The sequence below is a fragment of the Dendropsophus ebraccatus genome, chromosome 3 (genome assembly GCF_027789765.1).
Source record: "Dendropsophus ebraccatus isolate aDenEbr1 chromosome 3, aDenEbr1.pat, whole genome shotgun sequence".
Taxonomy (NCBI): Eukaryota; Metazoa; Chordata; class Amphibia; order Anura; family Hylidae; genus Dendropsophus; species Dendropsophus ebraccatus.
The window spans coordinates 136,052,208-136,074,057 of record NC_091456.1 but is presented as its reverse complement, the minus strand read 5'-3'; the positions used below and the strand labels follow the sequence as shown (position 1 = coordinate 136,074,057).

At 41.1% G+C, this 21,850-nt stretch overlaps 1 protein-coding gene across 2 annotated transcripts in view; it reads right to left on the bottom strand.

Moving 5' to 3' along the window:
- The window catches only part of ELOVL7 (ELOVL fatty acid elongase 7), a 33,788-nt gene extending 12,327 nt beyond the window's left edge, over positions 1-21,461 (bottom strand). The window contains exons 1-2 of one of the 2 annotated variants that reach the window (XM_069964610.1): positions 21,439-21,461; positions 560-636 (exon numbers count right to left, since the gene is read on the bottom strand). In XM_069964610.1, the coding sequence (XP_069820711.1) occupies positions 560-623 (64 nt within the window). In that variant the 5' untranslated portion in view covers positions 624-636; positions 21,439-21,461. Of the gene's footprint in view, positions 1-559; positions 637-11,648; positions 11,728-21,438 lie in introns of those variants that run through there. The other variant, XM_069964609.1, reaches the window with a different exon arrangement.
- Positions 21,462-21,850: the final 389 nt, after the last annotated feature.

Here is a 21,850-nt window from a genome sequence, read left to right as displayed (position 1 = left end):
TGACCTCTGAACAGAGCTCTGCACATTTTCCTTTCCTACTTGATTGTGCAGCTGGAGAACAGAGGTCCGAGGTTTACAATGCAGTGAAGCAGAGATCTGTGTCTTTTGCTTGTTAACCCTTTTTTTGTGTTGCAGTATGTAAGTAAACATTGGGACACTTATATACTGCAGTTCCTAAGGGGTTAAGCAGAAGGATACACGCTCTTACCTTCTTCCCCAGGCCCCCCTTCTGCACGGGCCCCATAGCAACTGCCTACCCTGCCTCTATGGGAGCTACGCCACTGTGTGGCATATTATAGTAATAATCCATGTTTATTGAAAGAAATAACTATAATAAAGTGAAAGCTTGGTGCACAGCACAGCATTAACAGCACCTTCACCATAGAGCAGATGTTCACATTAGTAGGCCGTATTAAAAAACAGTCATAATGTTTTACTCTCTGGGTCCCTTAGATTTAGTTATTACTTAGAGCAGATAAATCTCAGGTTGTATAGTCGTTCTGCATGGGGAACAAATATTAGCATTGGCAAAAAGTAGATGGAATTTATAGGCACTCACCAGCATCTTTAATCCACTCGTCATACAGCAGCACTGCTCTTGATGTTAAGTCCTTGAAGGCCATGTTCACTTGTGTTCTGGAGAATAAGCAAAATACAGGTGTTCTCTTAGAATGGTAAATATAGATAGATAATAGTAAGTGCGGAATTAGAAGTGGAAACCATGTAGCCTTCACTTGAAGGTCAATGTTTGACTACCAGCCACTGTACATCCTTTTGATAATGCTAGACCTTTGCTACAATTGTAGAAACATTCTGTAGACGTGTCTAGTGGACGCTGCAGGATACTATATCAGTGAAACCTGAAAACAAGTGAAACCAGTATATACCTTCTTGAGGAGCCAAAAGAAGAATCCAATAAAATTTCACTTTTATTCTATCACTTTAATATCAAGGTACATCCAAATAAAGACCTAATGACCTGGCCTTAGTCACCATCATTACTATGGATATAATGGCACCTCACCCTTATAAACACATGGGACCTGGGATCAAGGACAGAAGGGGAATCCAGATGTAAGTATTTTTTTATTTTGCTATTTAAAGAGATTATCCAAGATTGGAAAAACATATCTCCTTCCTTCCGTAAATACCGCTACCCTTGTCCTCAATTCATTTGGTACTGCATCTCAGCTCCAGTGAAGTGGATGGAACAAGTTGTTTTATACTGCACACAACCTAAGGATTGGGGTGGAGCAGTTTTTAGAAGAAAGCCACTATGTTTTTCTAATTCATGATAGATAAGCTTCAACTTTTCAAAAATTGTCTGTACATTCCCTTTACTGTGTTTTTTCTTCTTCTAACAAACAGATAAAGGGTGGCATAGGCTATGCTATAAGTCTCCCCCCTCACAGCACAACATATTATATGTAAATAACCATGTGTCTTATATAAGACTGGCTGTGCAGGCATGATGGAAATTAAGATTTTGCAGCTGCTGGAGGGCCAAATGTTCCAAATCCCTGGTCTAAATAATGTCTATAAAAGGATTGCCCTATTGGGTACTATAGGCATATACAGTACTCTAACTCCCCAACCTCTGCATACACAAACATTCGCCATGCGTTGTCTGTGGGAAAGAGAAAAGTTAGGGTCCTTTTAGATTTATTTTAGATTTCTCAGCTGTGGGGGGCACAAACGAGCACCGATCAGCACGATTTGCTGTGCCTTTACACGTCATGAGAAATCGAGCATATGGGCTGCATGATTGATCCCTGTATTATTCATGCATCCCTGAGAACTGACAGCACAGCTATATTATAGATCACAAGCAGCAGCCACGCTGCTTTTGATCCAGTATCTGGCTCTCCGGTCCTTGTGCCAGCTGTATCTTCAAGTCCCGACTTCTCAGGCTGTCGATCATTCTGGAGGAGGTGGCAGCGGCCTGAAGTTACAGAAGCAGCCGGAGGACTCGTGATCCAGATGCCAAATCACAACCAGCGTGACTGGTAAGTATATAGTGCTGCTTGTGTGAAAAAAAGACAGCATGGATATATACATATCTGTGCTGTCAGTTTCTCTTTATCTTTCTTGGCCGCACAAACCCCTGTTTACACAGGACGATGTGCAGCTGATAAAGATAAATTTTAAGGCAGGTTCCAAACATAGAAGATCGTTGGCAAACAGACGATTGGTCAATAATTGGTCGTTTTCCCCATCCTTAGCCGATTGCTGTCAAGTTTACAAAGGCTGACTATTGGCCAGAGGAACATTTCTGGCAAAACTCCTGGCTGATAATCGGCCCATATAAAAGGCCCTTAAGTCACAGCCAGACAGCTCTGCCACCGGTAACAATAGGCTCAGGGGGTTGAAGTCCAACACGACTGAACCTTCTGACTACCATGATCGTCTGTCAAGGGAGAGTTGAGAGGCCGCCAAACACTATACACAATTGGCCATACTCACGGAAATTGGTGGGTTCATCTGACTTTTGCCTAAAATGTGTGGGGACCTTTAGTCCAGTAGTAATTGAAAGCCAGCAGTATTAACACAGAATACACAGTATAACACAGTAGGAAGCAAGATTCTTTTTTGAATATGGCAACGTGCCCTCCTGCCTACAGTACCACTGTGCAATTGTGTGATTATGCATGCACTGTTTCTGTCCTTGAGTATAGAAAACTGACCTTTTTACATCGAAAATGTAGCCATACCATAGATAACCTGCAGCAAACTTGACATATTCTCAGCATACTTTATATTGGAATCTTCCCACAAGTAAATAGTTCACATTCCTTCCCCCGGTATACAGCAGTTATACATGCTTAGCAAACACAAAGTTACAAGTTAAACTATAGTAACGCCGTACTGCTACATAGTTTAACACTTAAATGTCAATGTGGCATTCAAACATAAAAAGAAAAATATAATAATAGAAGCTTTCTAGGAACACACCTCATAAGCCATCAATAAATGTTCCATGGAGGTCCGACCTTCAGGATTTCCAGGGTCAGCCAAACTGAGCTGCAGCACCCCAGTTTAAGTTATTTGGGGTTGCAGCACTCACGAGAGTGTACATGCACTGTTCTCATATCCCTGACAATGAAAACAAACACAGAATAGGGGGCTCTACCTAATCCAGAGAGTAGGGGGTGCCACTCAGTGTCCCGCAAGCTATCTAACAAATAACACTAAAGCAAAGGACATTCACATACATCATGCACCCCACAAAAAGTATATACACAACAATTCGGAGACTGCGGGTCTATAACCCATTTCTTTTTCTCTCCAAAATCACTGGACAAGATTTTTTGGTGATTTGTTTTTCTAGTTTTATTCTTGCATTTGCATGTGATTTGCACTTTAGGGCTGGGTTCACACTATGTATATTTCAGGCTGTATTTGGTCCTCATGTCAGGTCCTCATAGCAACCAAAACCAGGAGTGGATTGGAAACACAGAAAGGATCTGTTCACACAATGTTGAAATTGAGTGGATGGCCGCCATATAACAGTAAATAACGGCCATTATTTCAATACCACAGCCGTTGTTTTAAAATAACAGCAAATATTTGCCATTAAATGATGGCCATCCACTCAATTACAACATTATGTGAACAGAGCCTTTCTGTGTTTTCAATCCACTCCTGGTTTTGGTTGCTATACAGCCTCACAAATACAGCCTCAAATATACATAGTGTGAACCCAGCCTAGGATTGTATCAGTTTAAGCACTTGTGCTTTACTTAGCATTATTCGTGAGCGCATCTATCTACTTTTGGACAGTGTATTGGCTTCTAGTACATATACTTTATTATTGTACTATATGCATTATGTATGTACTATATTTTGAATTTACTTTTTATGGGGTGCACATCTATGTGGCAGTTCTGTTTATAGGAAAGTTCATTCCCAATAATCAGTCCAACAATCACTGGATGAACTAAAAAACGCTCTTTCATCAGCCGATCGCACTTTGCATGCGGCCAATTAAATATTTGCTATCGGCTGCACATCGCCCTGAGCAAGGTGAGGTGCAGACCACAAGGATGACGTTAAAGGCTGTACAATTAATCAAGCCATATGAAGGATCAGTAAACTAGCACCGATCTCAGATATCAGCACTGGTTCTGGTGCCCCTGCCAGCATCTGAACATCCTGTGTAAAATCCATATCAAGGACTTCATTAGTGCCTTTTTTCATTTTAGGTGAAACACTTATGAACTACAAGTATTTTGAAAACAACTATTTTACAATTAGGTTGGGTTCATCCCATCCATTTCACTGTTTTTGCTTCAGGATGTTTAATTTTATCATACAGAAAAACGGGGGCAACCACTTTTTTGTGTACATAAAAAAAAAATCCTTTTTTATAATGTAAGTCAATGGAAAATAGATTCTGTAGTCTGGCATAGAACAACAAGATTCTTTTTTTGTTTCGTTTTTTATCCCTTTTATCGTACATATTAAACATACAGCAAAAATGCAGTGTCAGCCTAGCTTTATTATAAAACCACTTTTCGCAAACTGTATATATATAAAGAAACAGGAGTTACAAGCAGCAGTGTTTGAACATATATTGTAAACTCTTTATTAAATGTTGGGACAAAACAGCGTGACCCATTTGTGTAAAGGAGTAACCTGAAGCTGCTTGGCCCCAATGCATAATCTGTTAAAGGGCCCCAACCTACTCATTGGCAATTACAATTCTAGTGTCTACTGTGACACTTTAAGCCCCTTCACGCACCAGAGCCATTGAGAGACTGTAACATAAGAGCCAATAACGAATATAGTTCACTATACACATTAAAATGACAATGTAGTTTTTATATAGCGTCACATCTCTAACTATTATTAGGCTATGTTCACACTACGTGAACACCCGGCCGTTCCGTGACCCCGGCCAGGTCACGGAACGGCCGGTCTCAGCCCTGATCATCCAGGCCGGTACTTAAGTACCGGCCGGGTGATCTTTCCGGCCGTGGAGTTCTGATGCGGGAGCATCAGCGCGCGCCCGCATCAGAGCTTCCCATAGCCCACAGTGAAGCAAGCGGCCGGAGCCTCTTGCTTCACTGTGTGAACTGACAGGTCTTTCTGCGTCCGGAATTCAGTGAATGTCATATCAGTGACATGTTAGTTTTTTCCTGCGCCGCATGGGATCCTGGCCGAAGCGTATACGATGTGTGTACGCTCCGGCCGGGATCCCATTGAAAATAAGGCTATGTTCCACCCCTCAAAACTACGTCCGTAGTTCTGCGTCGAGAACTATGGCCATAGTTTTACGTAGTGTGAACATAGCCTTAGATGGGATTAGTTGTTATTTTCTTCTATAGGATTTTACTTTACAAAGTGAAGAAATGTGATCAGATATGAGATGTGTGGCAGGAGAACAATGCTGCACATGTGTAGGAAACTGGTTGGTCCAGTTAAGCAGGATTGGGCTGTATGGACATCTTCTGGCTTTACTCTCCTGTCCTTATATAAACAGTGAACGGCAAGTGAGGTTTGCAAATGCTTTTCAGTGAGAGTAACAACAGTAATAACAATAGTATGTACTTCTGGCAATAAGATATGGAATCATATAAAAAAAATGGATTGTTCATGTGTTACAACCACTCTAAACTCTAGTCTCCCACTACAATAGTGTACACCTGGAAAAGCCTGGTATCGAACATATCCATAGGTCCCCATAAACCCAATAAAGGTAAAAATTTGGGCCAATATACATTGTTACCTTACATTTACTGTATAGACTAGATTGCAGTGCAATTTTGTACAGAGGCATACATAAAAAAATAAAATTAATATATATACACATACACACACACAAACACCAAAGAGTGTAAACCTTAAGGGACTCTGTCACCCCCAACCCACCCTCCTCAAAAACCCAAACTATAGTCATCTATAAGATGGATAAAAGATGCTGATTCCAAATCTGTCATTTGTAGCTTTCTACTCCTTTGTATTTCACCGCTTTACAAACCAGGCGTGTGGCTGCATAGAGAGGAGTACTTAGCTCAAGAATATAATGGAGAGGACTACTGAGACTCCTTGTGGGCTTATAGCAAAGGAATGCAAGAACATAGAAAGATAAAAATTGCAGATATAGAATAAGCGTTGTATACTCTACTGACAAAGCATTACTAACATTCTAAATCAACAATAGATGTAATGTAAAGCAAGTTTGCAATATACAATCAATATATATATTTTTTTAGTTATAATGGAAAACATGGCACTTCCTTTTTTGTGAGAGTTTTTTTTTTCTAAAAAACAGGAAACAGTCAGAAAATCACATCTACTGTTGATTTAGATTTTGAAAGTCATTAGCGACAGTGACACTTTACGTTTAGTAGGTGTAGAGCCTATGGGAGATAAGCCTCCACTTTATAGGCATACATTGGCATGGACTTCAGAAGACCTAATATATATACCTCCAAAGTACAGTGCTGTGTGATTGCACACATACTTGTATTTATAGCTAAAGAGGTTGTCCAGTTTAGAAAACCCCTTTTAACCCCTAATGACCAGGGGCATACATTTACACCCCCGCAGACTGGGCCTTAACGCAAAAAGGCGTAAATGTACACCCTGCCGTGGGGGCCGCGCTATGAAGCAAACTGAAGAGCTTAGCTCCCATTTCTAGCAGGTGGGGACCAGCTGCAATCAGCTTCCGGGCCCCCACTGTTAATGACAGGCCACTGTGATCGCACGGCCACCCGGCATTATCCCCTTAAAAACACAGCGATCTTTTAAGTGTAAGTGACAGGAGCATCTCCTGTCACTTACCAACAGGAGATGCTGCGGGGGTCCCGATCGCATGGCCTGACTGCGGGAGATATACTCCTTACCTCTGTGCAGCCTGATCGTCTGATACAGTCTGCCACAAGCCACAGGCAGTCTCTATCAGAAGATCACAGATAACACTGATCCCTGCTATGCTTTGGCATAGCAGTGATCAGTGTATGAAATCAAATGTAATAAAGGGGACTTAAGTGTAAAAAAAAAAAAACAATAAAAGTTCTAAAGAATTCTCCAAAGCCCCTCCCCCTATAAAAGGAAAAAACATAAACACAAAAGTGATAATAGGTCCTTAAGGCCATTTCAGGCCCGGTCCTTAAGGCGTTAAATAATATTGTAACTTAAAGGGTTTTTTCCAGGGAAAGCATTTATACCCTCTCACAGGATTGTCCATTAATAACTGATCAGCAGGGTATTGACACCAGGTGCTCCTGCTGAATAGATTTCACGCACAGGTCCAGTGCCAGAAATAAGCACAGTATATGGAGCCAGAAGCCAATGAAGTGAATTGGAGCTGTGTTGCAGTATTTAGATTTGGGGCCAGGGTTAAGCAAACTTGTTACTCATTGGAGGCGCTGGATGTCAACTATTGATGACCAATCCTGTGGAGAGGACATCAGTGGGGTTTCCCTGGAAAAACCTAAACAGAGGATGGTAACCAGTGCAGGACCCATCATATTCTCCAAAACAAAAAAAATACCAAAAATAAGGCATGTTATTCAAGAACCCTCTGGTGCAGTAATGTCTGTTCATGGTCCTATACAGGTTCCCTCTTCTCACAGTTCTTTTCTACTCAACGGAAAGATCAGGCTAAATGACCCAACGTTTCAACAAATATTGAAAATATACTATGTCAAGACACAATGTTCTAGGGAAAATCCAACGTGAAGGTATCCTTACACAGACATTATTGCATTGAGTATTTTTGAGAATATGGGTGCAGCATTACAGAGAACTATATCCTGTTCAGCTGACTGCACGTGTAATCTACATCACGTGCCACACATTGACGTCAGTAATACATAACAGACAGAATACCAATGTGTACATGTACAGAAAAGAAATTGCCCTTTCAGATAGCAATAACATGGCTACAGATAGATAGATAGATAGATAGATAGATAGATAGATAGATAGATAGATAGATAGAATATCTGTAGATATTACCAACAAAGGGAACCTGTCGCATGCTGCCTGAATACCAGCAGGCTCCCACTGTGCATTAGGCCCTTATTAATTGGTCTTACCCTATACCCAAATAGGGAGAGACTGATCAACCAAGGCCGATAGAGTGGGGGAGAAGCCACCATGTCCGGCCACAATGATCTGAAACCTAGTTCCCGACTGGCTTTATAACTAGGATTCCTCTGCAGAATGTACAGAGAGACTGTGAGTGTTTTATGCTGCCCTTAGTTCTAGCAGCATGAAACCTTTAAAAATATTATAGCTTCTCCCTCTGTAAAGAACATTCACTGACTCATAGCTGGAAGCTTACGACCAGACCTCTCACTCCTTAGTAACCACAACATTACTTACCTCAGGTTGTATGTAGTAACAACGCCAACACCCCAAGTGTAAGCAGCCTAAATACACACAAAGGTGTCTGCTGACTTCCCAATGGAACAAACTATGTCATAACTGGACATATGGAATAAATTGTACCTTACTAATACACTAGAACAGGGATGGGAAACAGTTGGCCCTCCAGCTGTTGCAAAACTACAATTCCCATTGTGCCTGGACAGCCAAAGCAAAACCGAAGGTTCCCCATCCCATCACTAGAAGAGCCACCCATGGCCATCTTTGTGAGTTCTATAGACAGTGAATAGAATGATGGTCATGCATACACAATACTGCTCCATTACACAGGGGACTCCAGAACACCTGTTCTCACGATTCATAGGGATACAGCAGACCTACCGAACTGTTTGGGTTCAGTTTTCCGAGACTGAACGTGCAGCATTTGACTCCCAGAAGTTAGATGCAGCCCTATGAGTCCTATAGGCTGTATCCATGTTTTCTTGGCAGCCCTAGGGTGGCATTTAACTTTTACAGCTACCGGGAGTCAAATACTGAGCATTTGAGAAATTGTTATCGAACTTTAACAATTTGTCAATTTGAAGTCATATATCACATTCCCCTGTTTTGTTTTGTTTGGTTTTTTTTTTGCCAAAGATGGACATGGTGCCAAGGGGAGAAAGGTATAAAAATAATAAAATAAATAAAATGAAACTTATTCTTCGCACAATAATCCCAATGCCATGTGGCAATTTTGGGGAGTGCACACTAAATAAAATCATCCCGTTTTTACCGAAAGCCATAATCCTGTTGTCACATGCTAGGTTGGAGATAATAAATGACATTACAGAATGGAGCCACAGTGGAAAAAAGGCTCTTGGGGAGCTGGAAATGGTCTCTGGAGGACGCCATTTCCTAGATACAACTGATTCCATGGTCTCACGTGTTATATACTGTATACATGTATACTGCAACACAATGTGACACATTTCTGAAAAGAACAGACCCAACTTATTGCTACATTTTAAACTGCTGCCAGTTCTTAGGCTAATGAATGTACATGTATCTAGACATATATGCAAACATGAACAAAGACTTTAGTGAGTAAATATATGCCTAAAAGTTGGCTGCACTTTTCAATGTAACTTTCTATGACCTCACTGCACACATTTTTAAAGAGACTATCCAGAATCAGTTGTTTTCATCTAAAAACAGCTCCACTTTTGTCATCAGTTTGTGTGTGGTATTGCAGTTAAGTTCTAGTTTGTGTGTTATTTCAGTGAAGTGACCCTGACAATTATTTTTTTCATCCAAGTTTTCAGTGTTGTATTATTTTTCACTTTAAGTTTCATGAGGTTATAAGAATTCTCCTGAAGGGTGGGTTCAAACGTACAGGATCTGCAGCAGATTTGATGGTGCAGATATGAAGTTGAAGATTCAAAGCAAATCTGCAGTTTCAAATTTGCACCATCAAATATGCTGCAGATCCTGTACGTGTGAACGCACCCTAAGGGTGCTATTACACCGAACGATAATCGATTTGGCCCATTTACGCTCCGTGTAATAAATACAACAATCAGCCGCTGACAACGATCATTGGCTGTTCGTTGATATAGTTTAGAACCTATATTTGTCGGGCGCTGACCTCGCATCGCTACATGTAATAGCTCTGCGCTGCCAGCGACTGACGATATATATTACCTATCCACGCTCCAGGGCTTCTCCTGCGGTCCGCTTCTCCCCGGGTCCTGCGCGCTCTAGCTTCTCGCGGCGGTCCCGGCCTGTGAATGGCTGAGCAGCCTGTCAGCTGACAGGCCGCTCTGAAGCTAGAGCGCAAAGAACCCGAGGAGAAGCGGACCGCAGGAGGAGCCCTGGAGCGTAGATAGATAAAGTATATATTTAAAGCAAGGGCTACAAGGACATCGGTAACAATGTCCTTGCAGCCCTTGTTAAACGATTATCGGGCCATGTAATAGGCCCAGTAAACGTGCGCCGATCTAGCAGATTAAAATTTGAACTTTGAAATTGAAAATTAAATTGAACTGAGCTGCAATACCGCACTTAAACTCAGGAAAAGGGTGGCGCTGTTTCTGGAAGGAAGCATCTCTTTAAGGTCACTTTAACTACTTCAATCTGTATTTTGTATTTGTAGCTAAAACCAGGAGGGGATGCAAAACATAGAGGAGACACTAATCTTTTCATTACAGATTTTCTCTCTCTAGTTTCCACCCTTGGTTTTGGCTTACAAATAGTGGTGCAAAAGGTAGTGTGGCCTGGGGGGGGGGGAGAAAGATTTAGTGGAAAAACATACAAATGCTCCTTTTGGATCAGTCACTCATTAGCTTTTGCTGTCTGACAGGTATAGATATTCCTAGCCCAAGTAGGCAAATAAAAAGAGAAAAAGTAAAAGTACATTCAAATTGGACCATTCATTCAAAATTCACACCTGCCGGTAGGAAAAACCTCATCCTGTCCTCAGAGCCATTAATATTTTACTAAAGGAGATTATCTCTTGTCTCAAGGCTATCCGTTTATAATGAGCAGTGATCCAGATGCCAAAATGACGCCAAGCCCAGACACATATCACACATGAGCTATAAATTATCTGCTGTCCGCTCAGGAAGAAGAGGAGGTTCCTGAATGATGAGTGAAATACAACAAGTAATATGGGAGGAGAGGAGAACTAGTGGAATGCTCACCATCCCTGGCCAGAAACTGGATACACCTGCTCTATGAAGAGCTAGCCACAGTTATTTGCTTGTGTTCACATTGTATTTTCATTGGGGAACTCATGGGATTTCACCAATCAAATCAAAAAATGCAAAAATAATAAATAGTTTGAATACAGCCATCCATTGCCACAACAATTACCACTTTCTGTGAATTGCAACATCACATATAATGGGATTACATGACATGGATACTCTGAAACCACAGTATCAAACACGAAATTCCACTAGACAAGAAGCTCACTTCTGGGATTATCTTCTGCAACAAAGCTATTGGGGAGTGCCTGGGGGGGGGGGGGGGGGGCATTAACCACATGTGGTCGGATGGAGAAACACATCTAAAATCTAACATTTGAACTCACCATAAAGTACATACAAAGTATATACTTGACTACAGTCTTTGTTTAAAGAAAAACATTATTGACACTTGCAGCAATAGTAACGAGACCTTACTTAGTTACACTGTATTTCTCAGATAGATACTAGTATACTCCCACAATCCCTCTCTTACACCTGTCCTTAGAGGGTAAGATATCACACTTACAATAAATATCCATAAGGCAATAGCTATAAGTACAATAGAAGGTAGACAGCTTTTCTTACCTCTCAGGACTAGCAGCACCTGTCCCGCAGCATGGACAAGGAGAGAGAACAGACCTGACAAGTGCTGCACACAGGATGGAGCAGTGAGTCACTGGGAGACACCTCCCCTCTCACATTACACTGGCCTACAGGGAGTGGCTGTTACATCAGTGGCTGGGATGGCTGGGATGCCAGGGAAGCTGACGGGCAGCTTTCAGACGGTTACTATGTTTTATTCTTTTCTGCAGGACGGTAACAATATGATCACACAGAGGGTTAAAAGGTGACTCTAGTAGGAAGTTATTGTATAGACTAGGATAGGGGAAAAAGGGACTATACAATTTCTATGCTGTTATGAAATGAAATCCTGCGCTCACTCATATAACCATAAAGACCTATAGCGCCATAATACAGCAGCCACAGAAGTCTATGGGCCCTAATCTCCCTCTGTATGGATATGGACTCAAAGAGATGTTTTTCTTCCACAATCATTCCCATATTACAGAAAATAAATGCGACTTCTTCCATCAAGTGCTGCACTAGAGAAGATTCTAAAACACGCATCTGTTTCAAACTCTTTATAATGTCAAGTCAATGGAAAACAGATCCTAATGGATGGCATAATACAACTGTATTTTACCATCTGTTTTTTTCTTTAAAACAGACAGCAAAAACCACACAGATAACCACACTTGTGAACACAAAAAGTATACATTGCAATCCTTATTTTTATTTATTTATTTTTATAATGTAAGTCAATGGGAAACACATTCAGATATTTGTTAACATATCCTTTATTATCCCTTTCAAGTGTCCAAAACGTAAATGTTAAATGGAAAATGTAGTGTGAACCCAGCCTAATAGATTATGCTTTTCAATAAAGTGAAATAATAATGTGTCTGAATGTAGTATAAGCAGAGCTTTGTGCAAATATGTGATGAAATGCCATATTGTAGAGGTACTCTTCACTAGAAGTATTACTTCTGTGGGGGATGTAATACCTTATAGAGGTAACACAACGTCATCATAACTCAGGGTAAAATGCCACTCCAGCCGCTCACCGCGGGCACGGAGAGAGGTAAGTTAATACTTGTAATCAATTTTCCTGGCTGCAGGATTTTATGAATCGCCGGACTCTTCTCCTTTAGGTCTATAGAGCTTGTCTATAGTTGAGGTTAAGCATGTAGGAAGTTCTCAAGGATGGGGTCTAAATTTTCTGCCCATATGGAATACCCCTCAATCATCCCCCACCCAATAAACTTGAATTATATGACCCCAACATACCCCATAGTCAGATTCAATAGTGATTGTAGCCCCAAGAAAATCTCTGCAGTGATCTTAAGGTCCCCATATACCTTCAATAATTAACACCCATCTAGCCCCCATCCTTCCCATACACAGAAACATTTGGCGTGGCTAAGGGTTCCTGTGTCCTCTATGGAGAGGGTCAAGCCTCAGCCAGAGAGCTCTGGCTCTCTATCTCTCCCAGAACAGAGGGGTTGGGCAGTGATTTTAATTTATGTAATTTAATGTTAATTCATGTAATTTCAGAGTATATCCATTATATCAGTATATCCATTTTTTCAGTGTCACATGCTGTACCTAGGGATGAACCTTAAAGGATCAGCGAAGGTGGATTGAAAGAGGTATAAGGGCAGCACAGCACTGGCTAAACACTGCAAAACAAACTGAAGCGGAGGCTTGTAAGGCGAGCAGAACAAACAATACTGTACTATATCACTATGTCAACCGGGGACACTAATGATTAACCAGCTCAACTTCATTCACACGTACAGGAGATTGGAATTAACAGTTCACATATGAGTTTGTAATTGGAGACACAACCAAGTGATAAGTCAAATCCCATCATTATACTAAATCCATTCAACTGAGTAGACAAACATTGATATATTAGTACGATGCTTCTCAGATTACTTTACCATGCACAGCATCTGAGACATATTGCCATTAAGGGAACCTAATTTTTCTTTTTTGTTCATGCCTTCATTCAGGTTGCTATGGGTCTATCCAGGCACATGTACAGTACTGTGTAAAGGTCTTAGGCAGGTGATGAAAAATGCTGCCTGCCATTGGCTCCAAAGAGTTATTCTACAGCAGGACACTGACCGCAAACATACAGCCAATGTTTTCATGAACTGTCCTTAGTTTAAAGAAGTACAAGGAGTCCTGGAAGTGATGATATGGACCCCACAGAGCCCCCATCTTATCATCATCCAGTCTGTCTGGGAATACATGTAGAAACTTGAGCAAGACTACATCCATACAAGACCTGTGGTTTATTCTCCAAGATGATGGGATAAGGTTTCTGCCAAGTTCTTTTATACGCTTTGTACCTACAAGAACTGATGCTGTTGTGTAGACAAAGGGCGGTCACCCAAATATTGATTTAATTTAGATTCTCTTCTGTCATTGTGTTATTCACTTTACATTTTGCTGCATTTTTACTTTTCTGAAATTCTTCTACACCTGCCTATAACTTTTTCACAGTACTTTTTACATCTAGGCCTATAACCATGACAAGGGGACATCCTCTAGGTCTAGAGGAAAGAAGGTTTCACCATCAGCATTGACGCAGATTCTTTACTGTAAGAGCAGTTGATGTTGTCATGGCTGACTCATTACATAAATTAAAGGGAGGACTGGATGCTTTTCTCGAAAAATATAATATTACAAATTATGGGCACTAGATTTGATGTGATAGGACATTGGGATTTGATAGGATAGGACATCCACACATCATTATATTTTTCACATTGAGGCTATGTTCACACTACGTAAATCTACGGCCATAGTTCTCGCTGCAGAACTACAGCCGTAGATTTGCGGGGTGGAACATACCATTGTTTGCAATGGGATCCCGGCCGGAGCGTACACACATCGTATACGCTCCGGACGGTTCCCATGCGGCGGCGCAAACAACCGGACGGATTTCAATGAATTCCGTCCACAGAAGGACCTGTAAGTTCACCCAGTGAAGCGAGCGGCTCCGGCCGCTTGCTTTACTGTGGGCTATGGGAAGCTCTGATGCGGGTGCGTGCTGATATGCCCGCATAAGAGCTCCACGGAAGAAAGATCATCCGGGCTGAGACCGGCCGTTCCGTGACCCGGCCGGAGTCACGGAACGGCCGGTCTCATCCGTAGTGAGAACATAGCCTAAGGGTGTATTCACACGTCAGTATATTTTTCAATTTGAGTCCACAATTTTTCATCCCCAATCTGCAAAATTCCATTCGTATTGCATCTATAATTTTTGCTCATCCGCAAAAATTAAAAAGTGTACGTAATAATAAACTAGTGACTATTTGCGGATTCGTATACTTTGCGGATTGCATCCACAAAAATACAGCTCCCACAGAGTACTATTGGTGTGTCAGTGGAGGAATTTTAGCCCGCACTAGGGACTATCCTATTTTGTGGCACAGATCAGGGCCCTGTATACATCCACGGAGGTGTGAATGGGGCCGTTGAAATACATTGACCCTATTTTTAGTCCATAATTGCAGATCCGCAATTGTGGACAGAATGTGAATAGGTTATTTTTCTGATTGCCATAGTGAAGTTGGGAAGAGATTTTTATCCTTGTGATGGCACAATTGGCATCTGCCTCATGAGGGTTTTTAGTCATCTTCTGGATCAACACAGTAGGGTTATAGGTTGACCTTATAAACTATGTAACTATTTAATGTATATACTGTATACAAAGAGATAAAGATCATAGACAGGGTCAATGGAAACAGATGACCTACTATAGATTGGTCTTATGTTCATATAAATAAGTGGTGACATCTGGCACAGGTATGTGGACTCCACAGGTTATGTAGCGTTAGCAATCAATAAAGTGGAAGATATACACAATTATTATAAGTATTGGATGGCGGAGGAGATTCCCTTTTACAGGTGGTCAGCAGTGAGGTGATGTCAAACAGCACATAAAAGGGGACAGATCGCCACTGTCCTCTGTCCCCCACTGTATATAGATATGAAGCAATCACTTAGTTCTACAATGTCAGTTCTGGTTTTATGGGTAGAGATCAGGGCGCTTATCAAGATACAAGAACATTACTGCCAAACTAGAAAGACAACTTAAGGTTTGGTGATATAAAGACAAAGAGAAACTTTGCTGTTAAAAAAAATGTCTGCATTCCTTCAGACCAGAGACATAAACAGTCCATACAATGCTGCTAACAAGCTTCGGGGATCTGTGATGTCACCTCTAGAAACTCGTCCATCCTGTCAGTCCAGCCCATCTGCCTGACCAATCATTGTACCTAGCAGCCATGCACTACTGAGAGGTGTCCAAACAGTAGTTACTGACAACGGCTGTAGATACAAGCAGTCATTCAGAAGCCAAGCAATGAACAGTTACAACTAATGCCTTATGCGAGACAAGATTACTGTGCAATAAAGCTGTGATCCCTGTTTACACCAATCGTAACACAATCATTGGTCTGTAATTTTGCTTTGATAGTAGACAATATATAGACGTAGTAAAACTAGTTATGTTGCCTGATCAGGTAATTCTTGGAACATCTGATGCCCCTCATTAGATCTTACACTTCTGATACCAATCTACTGTAGATTACAGTGCGTTAATGCTGGCAAATAAAGTATACCAAGACTAATATTACCAAAACCACCACGCCATGACTGCCCCAAATGCCACCCTACAATGCTGTTACTGAATAAAATGCTATACTATGCCAAGACCACTATTTCCCTATACTGTGACCATATATTGGTAGATAGCAGCTCTGCACAGGCAGTGCAGCCAATACAAATGATGACAGTGTTTCACTTTCCTTCTTTTTATCATCTGTCCCAGGCTACAGCTCCCATCTGCAGAACCTGCCAGAATCCTCCACTTATCCATCTCAATGTCAGCCCCCTATGAGCAGTCTGGTGGCTGACCCATTTTTGCACACCATGCGTGCGCCCCTGTCCCCATCCTTTGTCTAGGTGAGAGAAATGGCCTTATAGACTTAAAATAGGGGTTAGTCCTAGCTGTGTGATTACCAATTATGTTTTTGCATTATAAAAATGCAAAATTAAATGCAATTAAAGGGGTTATCCAGCTTAATAAAACTGATGGCCTATTGCAGGGATCAGCAGGGGGCTAGCTCCTGGCATCCTTGCTGGTTAGCCATTTGAAGGGGTGCAAGCATTGGAGCTCTTCAGTGTTTACCAGCACTTAGACACTTGCCTTGTACAATTAAATAGGACAACACTGCACTACCTCAAACTCCTGCTACTAAAAGAACAGTGATGCATGGATGATGAGCACTGGAAAAAGTGAGGAATCTGCTAAGCTCGCATGAACAGCACAGCTCCTTCATACAGCCAGAACTTGGCCTCCCAGCTGATCTAATATTGTTGATATCCTAAGCATAAACCATTAATATTATTAACTGGATAATCCCATTGATATTAAATGCAATTTTATAATGCTAGTTTATGAAACTGGATAACCTCTTTAAGCAATAGAAATGACACGTAACAAAGATCTCTCGCACATCTAAGCTATAATAGACTTTTATAGAATATTAAAAGGATAAAAGTCTAATTGGCAGGGGGTCTCCTTTTCAAGAACGGAGCCTAGAAAACTATTCATGGCAGAAAAGTGTTTTTGGTTACTTGCCAGTACAGTCAAAGTGTGCTTTGCAATATCTATAGCTCTCACTAACTTTATGTAGAGCGACCACCAATTCACAGCCAATTCTGTGCAAGGACTGGGTACCACAATTGGTATCTCAGTGATGGGATGAGATGGCAATCCCTACTGATTATACTTATATTACAGTATATTAGTTTACAGTCGGCTGTGGGAATGATTCTTATTAAAGAAGAACTTCGGAAGAATGTAAAAATCTCAGTCGCAAAATTCACTGATTGGCTGAGTGGGTACTTCCCACTGGGACATGATGATGCAAGAAACCAGCATAAACTGAGGACAGTAGGCCAACAGAGAGCTGGTGGCGCTGTGGATGGGCACGTGTGAATCGGGAAACCATAGCTTCTTTTTTAGGTAGCCCCCCACCCCCCACCTGGGATTTTTAGATATGGTCGGAGTTGTAAATTAGCTTTCTTCCAGTTTTATTCTAGTCTCCTCCAAATTGAAGACTCACCAATATATAGACGACTCTATGGTGGAGACATAAAAACAATACTGCAACAAACTTGTATCCCAAAGACTTCACAGATAATCTTAGACACTGAGTATATATACAACATGGCAATGCTGTCACTACACGTGGTAGAGGAGTCTCTGAGCTTCCCTCATGCACGAGGTCTGGGTTCGGCAGAAACCTCTCCAACCCCTATTACTACACTGCTGTATAACACTTGTAAACGTGACTAACCCTGGATAAGTGCAGTGTAGTGAACCCTGGAAAATCAGATAGTGTAACTGCACATCAATTATGCAAATACAAAAGCTGGAACATTTCCTTAGAGAATCTTGGATTATAAACGGCATTAGTACCACTAATTATAGCGGTGTTCATGGCAGTCGTAAATAATCATAGGGGATTTGTGCACCTTGGCTATACCTTCATCTCCATGGATATAACTACCATTCTATGTAAACTTAATTCCATAAATAGGTTCTAACAATTAATGCAAACAAAGACGAAGATGTAGATGTTTATCTATAAATTGCTGTGGAAATTCGGTATAGTCACCTGTCACAGATTGATAGATAAAGTCATTATGAGCATGTACATACCTACAGAGAACAAAAATCTGATAAAATCGTGCACGGTATATTAGTATATCATGTAAGCATGGATGCTATTTCACAGGTCTAAATACAATATGAAGAATTCATTAAATTACTGCTGCATATAATTGCTGTCTATGGGTAGCACGGGAGACATTGCTAATTTGCTGTGGGACTATGGAGTCTCTGAATGTAACACTAGGAAAGTCATTTTTAAAAGTAATTAATTGTATCATGACAGGTGAAGTAGGGAAAGATATATAAGGATCAACTAACACGTCCTAGAATAGGCATGAACACAGAAAAAACGACTATAGCAACTTAATGCAAGTGTGGCATGGTGCCCAAAAATTCTGTTTATATCATTTGGATTATATTACCATGTATTCAATTAGCAATCGACAGCAGGTTTTAAAGGGTGACATGTATAAAATATAGATGTGATCAAACTGTTTACACCAATAAAGTCCAGGGTTTTGCTATCAAAGACTTCCCAACTCCCTCTATTTGTGAAGACTTTGGGAAACAAAGTAACGCACAGGCTATGCCGGTCCTATTAAAGTTGATTGAAGTCTATTGTGTAACTCGCTGCTTTGTGGCTGTTTTCAGTTTCCTGACCACCTCTAGCAGCCATGAATGGGTTGTAGGGGGCAGGGTAGTCCTCATTTTGAAGATGGAGGTGGGTCCCAAAGGTAGGACTTGCATCTAGGGGACACTGATGGAATATCCTGTGGATATGTCATAAGTGTACCAGATGGATATACCTCTTTAATGCAAAGACATGTCTCCAGTCAAACCAGCATTTCCATATTTCGCTCATTTTTGGGATGTTCGATAAGATAGCCTTGTTCCATAAGTGCCTATTTACAGTACATTAGACAAAACTCAGTTGAATCCAATAATTTTTAAAGGGATTTAAAGCGTACCTATCATGATGTACGTTGACCTGATCAGTGTAAAATCCATACTGAGCTAGAAGTTCAGGTACCCATGAATATGACAAAGCTTGGTCGGTTCCATGCGCCAACCATATTGGATCAGAATGGGGATCATGCACAGAAGCGACCCAGTGTGGTCATATCTATTGTTACCCAAATTTCCAGCAACAGGATGGATTTCACACCAATCAGTTCAGCGTACATCATGAAAGGTACATTTTAATGTGTAATGGCACCACCTGAAAGAAGGATAGAGCAGATTCCATCTATCACATCCATTACAAATCCATTCCATCTATCACTATTGTCCCTGTGGACACTTACACACTTTCCTGAGGAGATGAAGGAGACCAGACTGGCTCTCAGCACTCACCAGTGTTTACACAGTGTGACCTTGTAACAACCAAGTCTGAGATACAGCACATTGTGTTAATGTAATCCTGTTGAACTTACACTTGTGACTTTTACAATGGCCTTAATATATTTGCCTTAAAGGTTAAGTATCACAGGCAATGCAAATAAGTAACAGCGAAGAAAGGTGTGTCCTCTGAGATCAACCCATGGTCTGATGTGATGTCATCCACTACCTGTAAGGGTAATGCTCTGATTCTGAATGGTAATAAGTAAGAGGATGAATAAGCGAGCTGCAATATCTCATAGTCACAGGGTACACTCACAAACAACCACATGCAACTCGCTGTGCCTACATCTAGTCTAGTATTCACACCTCATTTAGCAATAAAGTTCCCACCCATTAGACAATTCGGTAAAAAGTACAGATAGTAAACCAAATAGTAAAAAGTGAGTGGCAGACATTATAGCAATGCTGATCAAGAGCTTGGAACAAGGAGAAAGAAGCTTCAACTCATAGAAATATACAAGAGTACAAGCTGCATAATTGTTTATCGTGCGACCTAATAAAACTTTTAAAGTGTGGGAGGTTTACTTAGAGAGTGCCAGTAATTTCAGGTGACTTTTCACGATAAGGCTGCTTAAAGGGGTTATCCAGCGCTACAAAAACATGGCCACTTTCCCCCTACTGTTGGCTCCAGATTGGGCGGGGTTTTGAAACTCAGTTCCATTGAAGTAAATGGAGCTTAATTGCAAACTGCACCTGAACTGGAGACAACAGTAGGGGGAAAAGTGGCCATGTTTTTGTAGTGCTGGATAACCCCTTTAAGTTCATTCTGTTTCTGCTGATTATATATGTCTAAAGAGAAGAAAGAATATTTTGACTTACGCCAATGTGTCTCTCTCCACCATACTTTCCCCCCCCTACTTCTCTCCTGTGCTTCTCTCCACCATACTTCTCCCCCCTGCTTCTCTCCTGTGCTTCTCTTTACCAAACTTCTCTCCCCCTGCTTCTCTCCCCTGTTTCTCCCCCATCCCCAGGTTTCTCTCCCCCCCATTGTTTTCTCCTGTTTCACAGGAGTACCATAGTTTGGGGAACTTTCCCTGCAACATACCCGACCATGTGTCGCAGCACACTAGTGTGCCACAGCACACTGGTTGAAAATCACTGATATATACTGTATATGAGTTAAAGCACTATATCTGGCCTTTATGTACCCTTATATAGCATCTTCCCCTCTTAAAGGGGTAGTTCACAAAAGATTCTTTTAACTAGTGCCAAAGATTTGTTATTTACTTCAGTTAAGAAAATCTTAAGCCTTCCAGTACTTATCAGCTGCTGTGTGTCCTACAGGAAGTGGTGTACTCTCTTCAATATGACACAGTCTTCTCTGCTGCCACCTCTGTCCATGTCAAGAACTGTCCACAGTAGTATCAAATCCCCATAGAAAACCTCTCCTGCTTGCCAGACTGGAAATAATACCATTTGCAGGATACAGGACATACAGCAGGTGATAAGTACTGGAAAACTTGAGATTTACAAAGTAAATTACAAATCTCTGGCACTTTCTGGCACCAGTTGAATGGAAGGAAAAAATCTTCCCTGTGCTGTTAGATTGAGCCATGCCTTTACCATGTATCCCATAAATTGTACATGCAGAAGATGGTATCTTACTCCTCTATATGTCTACAGCACACTCAGAAGCAGCAACAGCATGGACATTGTAGAACAGTACAGAGCAGTGTAAACTGTAAATCCAGTACAAGGGTAAGATCTAATACTCACCCCAAACTTCTTCAGTCTCTGAATGTCTTTCCCATCTGCCTCTGTCTCTCTCCAGCCACTCCTCTCTTCTCTTTCTCTTTCTGTCTCTCCTATTTATATATCTGATAAGTTTATTATATTATCTGATAAGTGACAAGGCATTTTATTCAGATAAGATACATTACAAAGATGCTTATATGAGCTTGTAGTTGGAGAGTGCACTGAAGATCTGGCCTCAGTCACTTAGTGACTCAATCACAATAGTCACTTCCTGAAAAGCTCCCATTATGCCAGAAGTTTACATGTCACCTGTTAGGGAATTACAACAATCACATGTTTAGAATGAGTAGTTATTGAAGAAGATATGTGTGAGATTAGGAAGGTGTTAGTATTTGACTTTTCTTATCAATAGGTGGCCAACAACTACATAGGC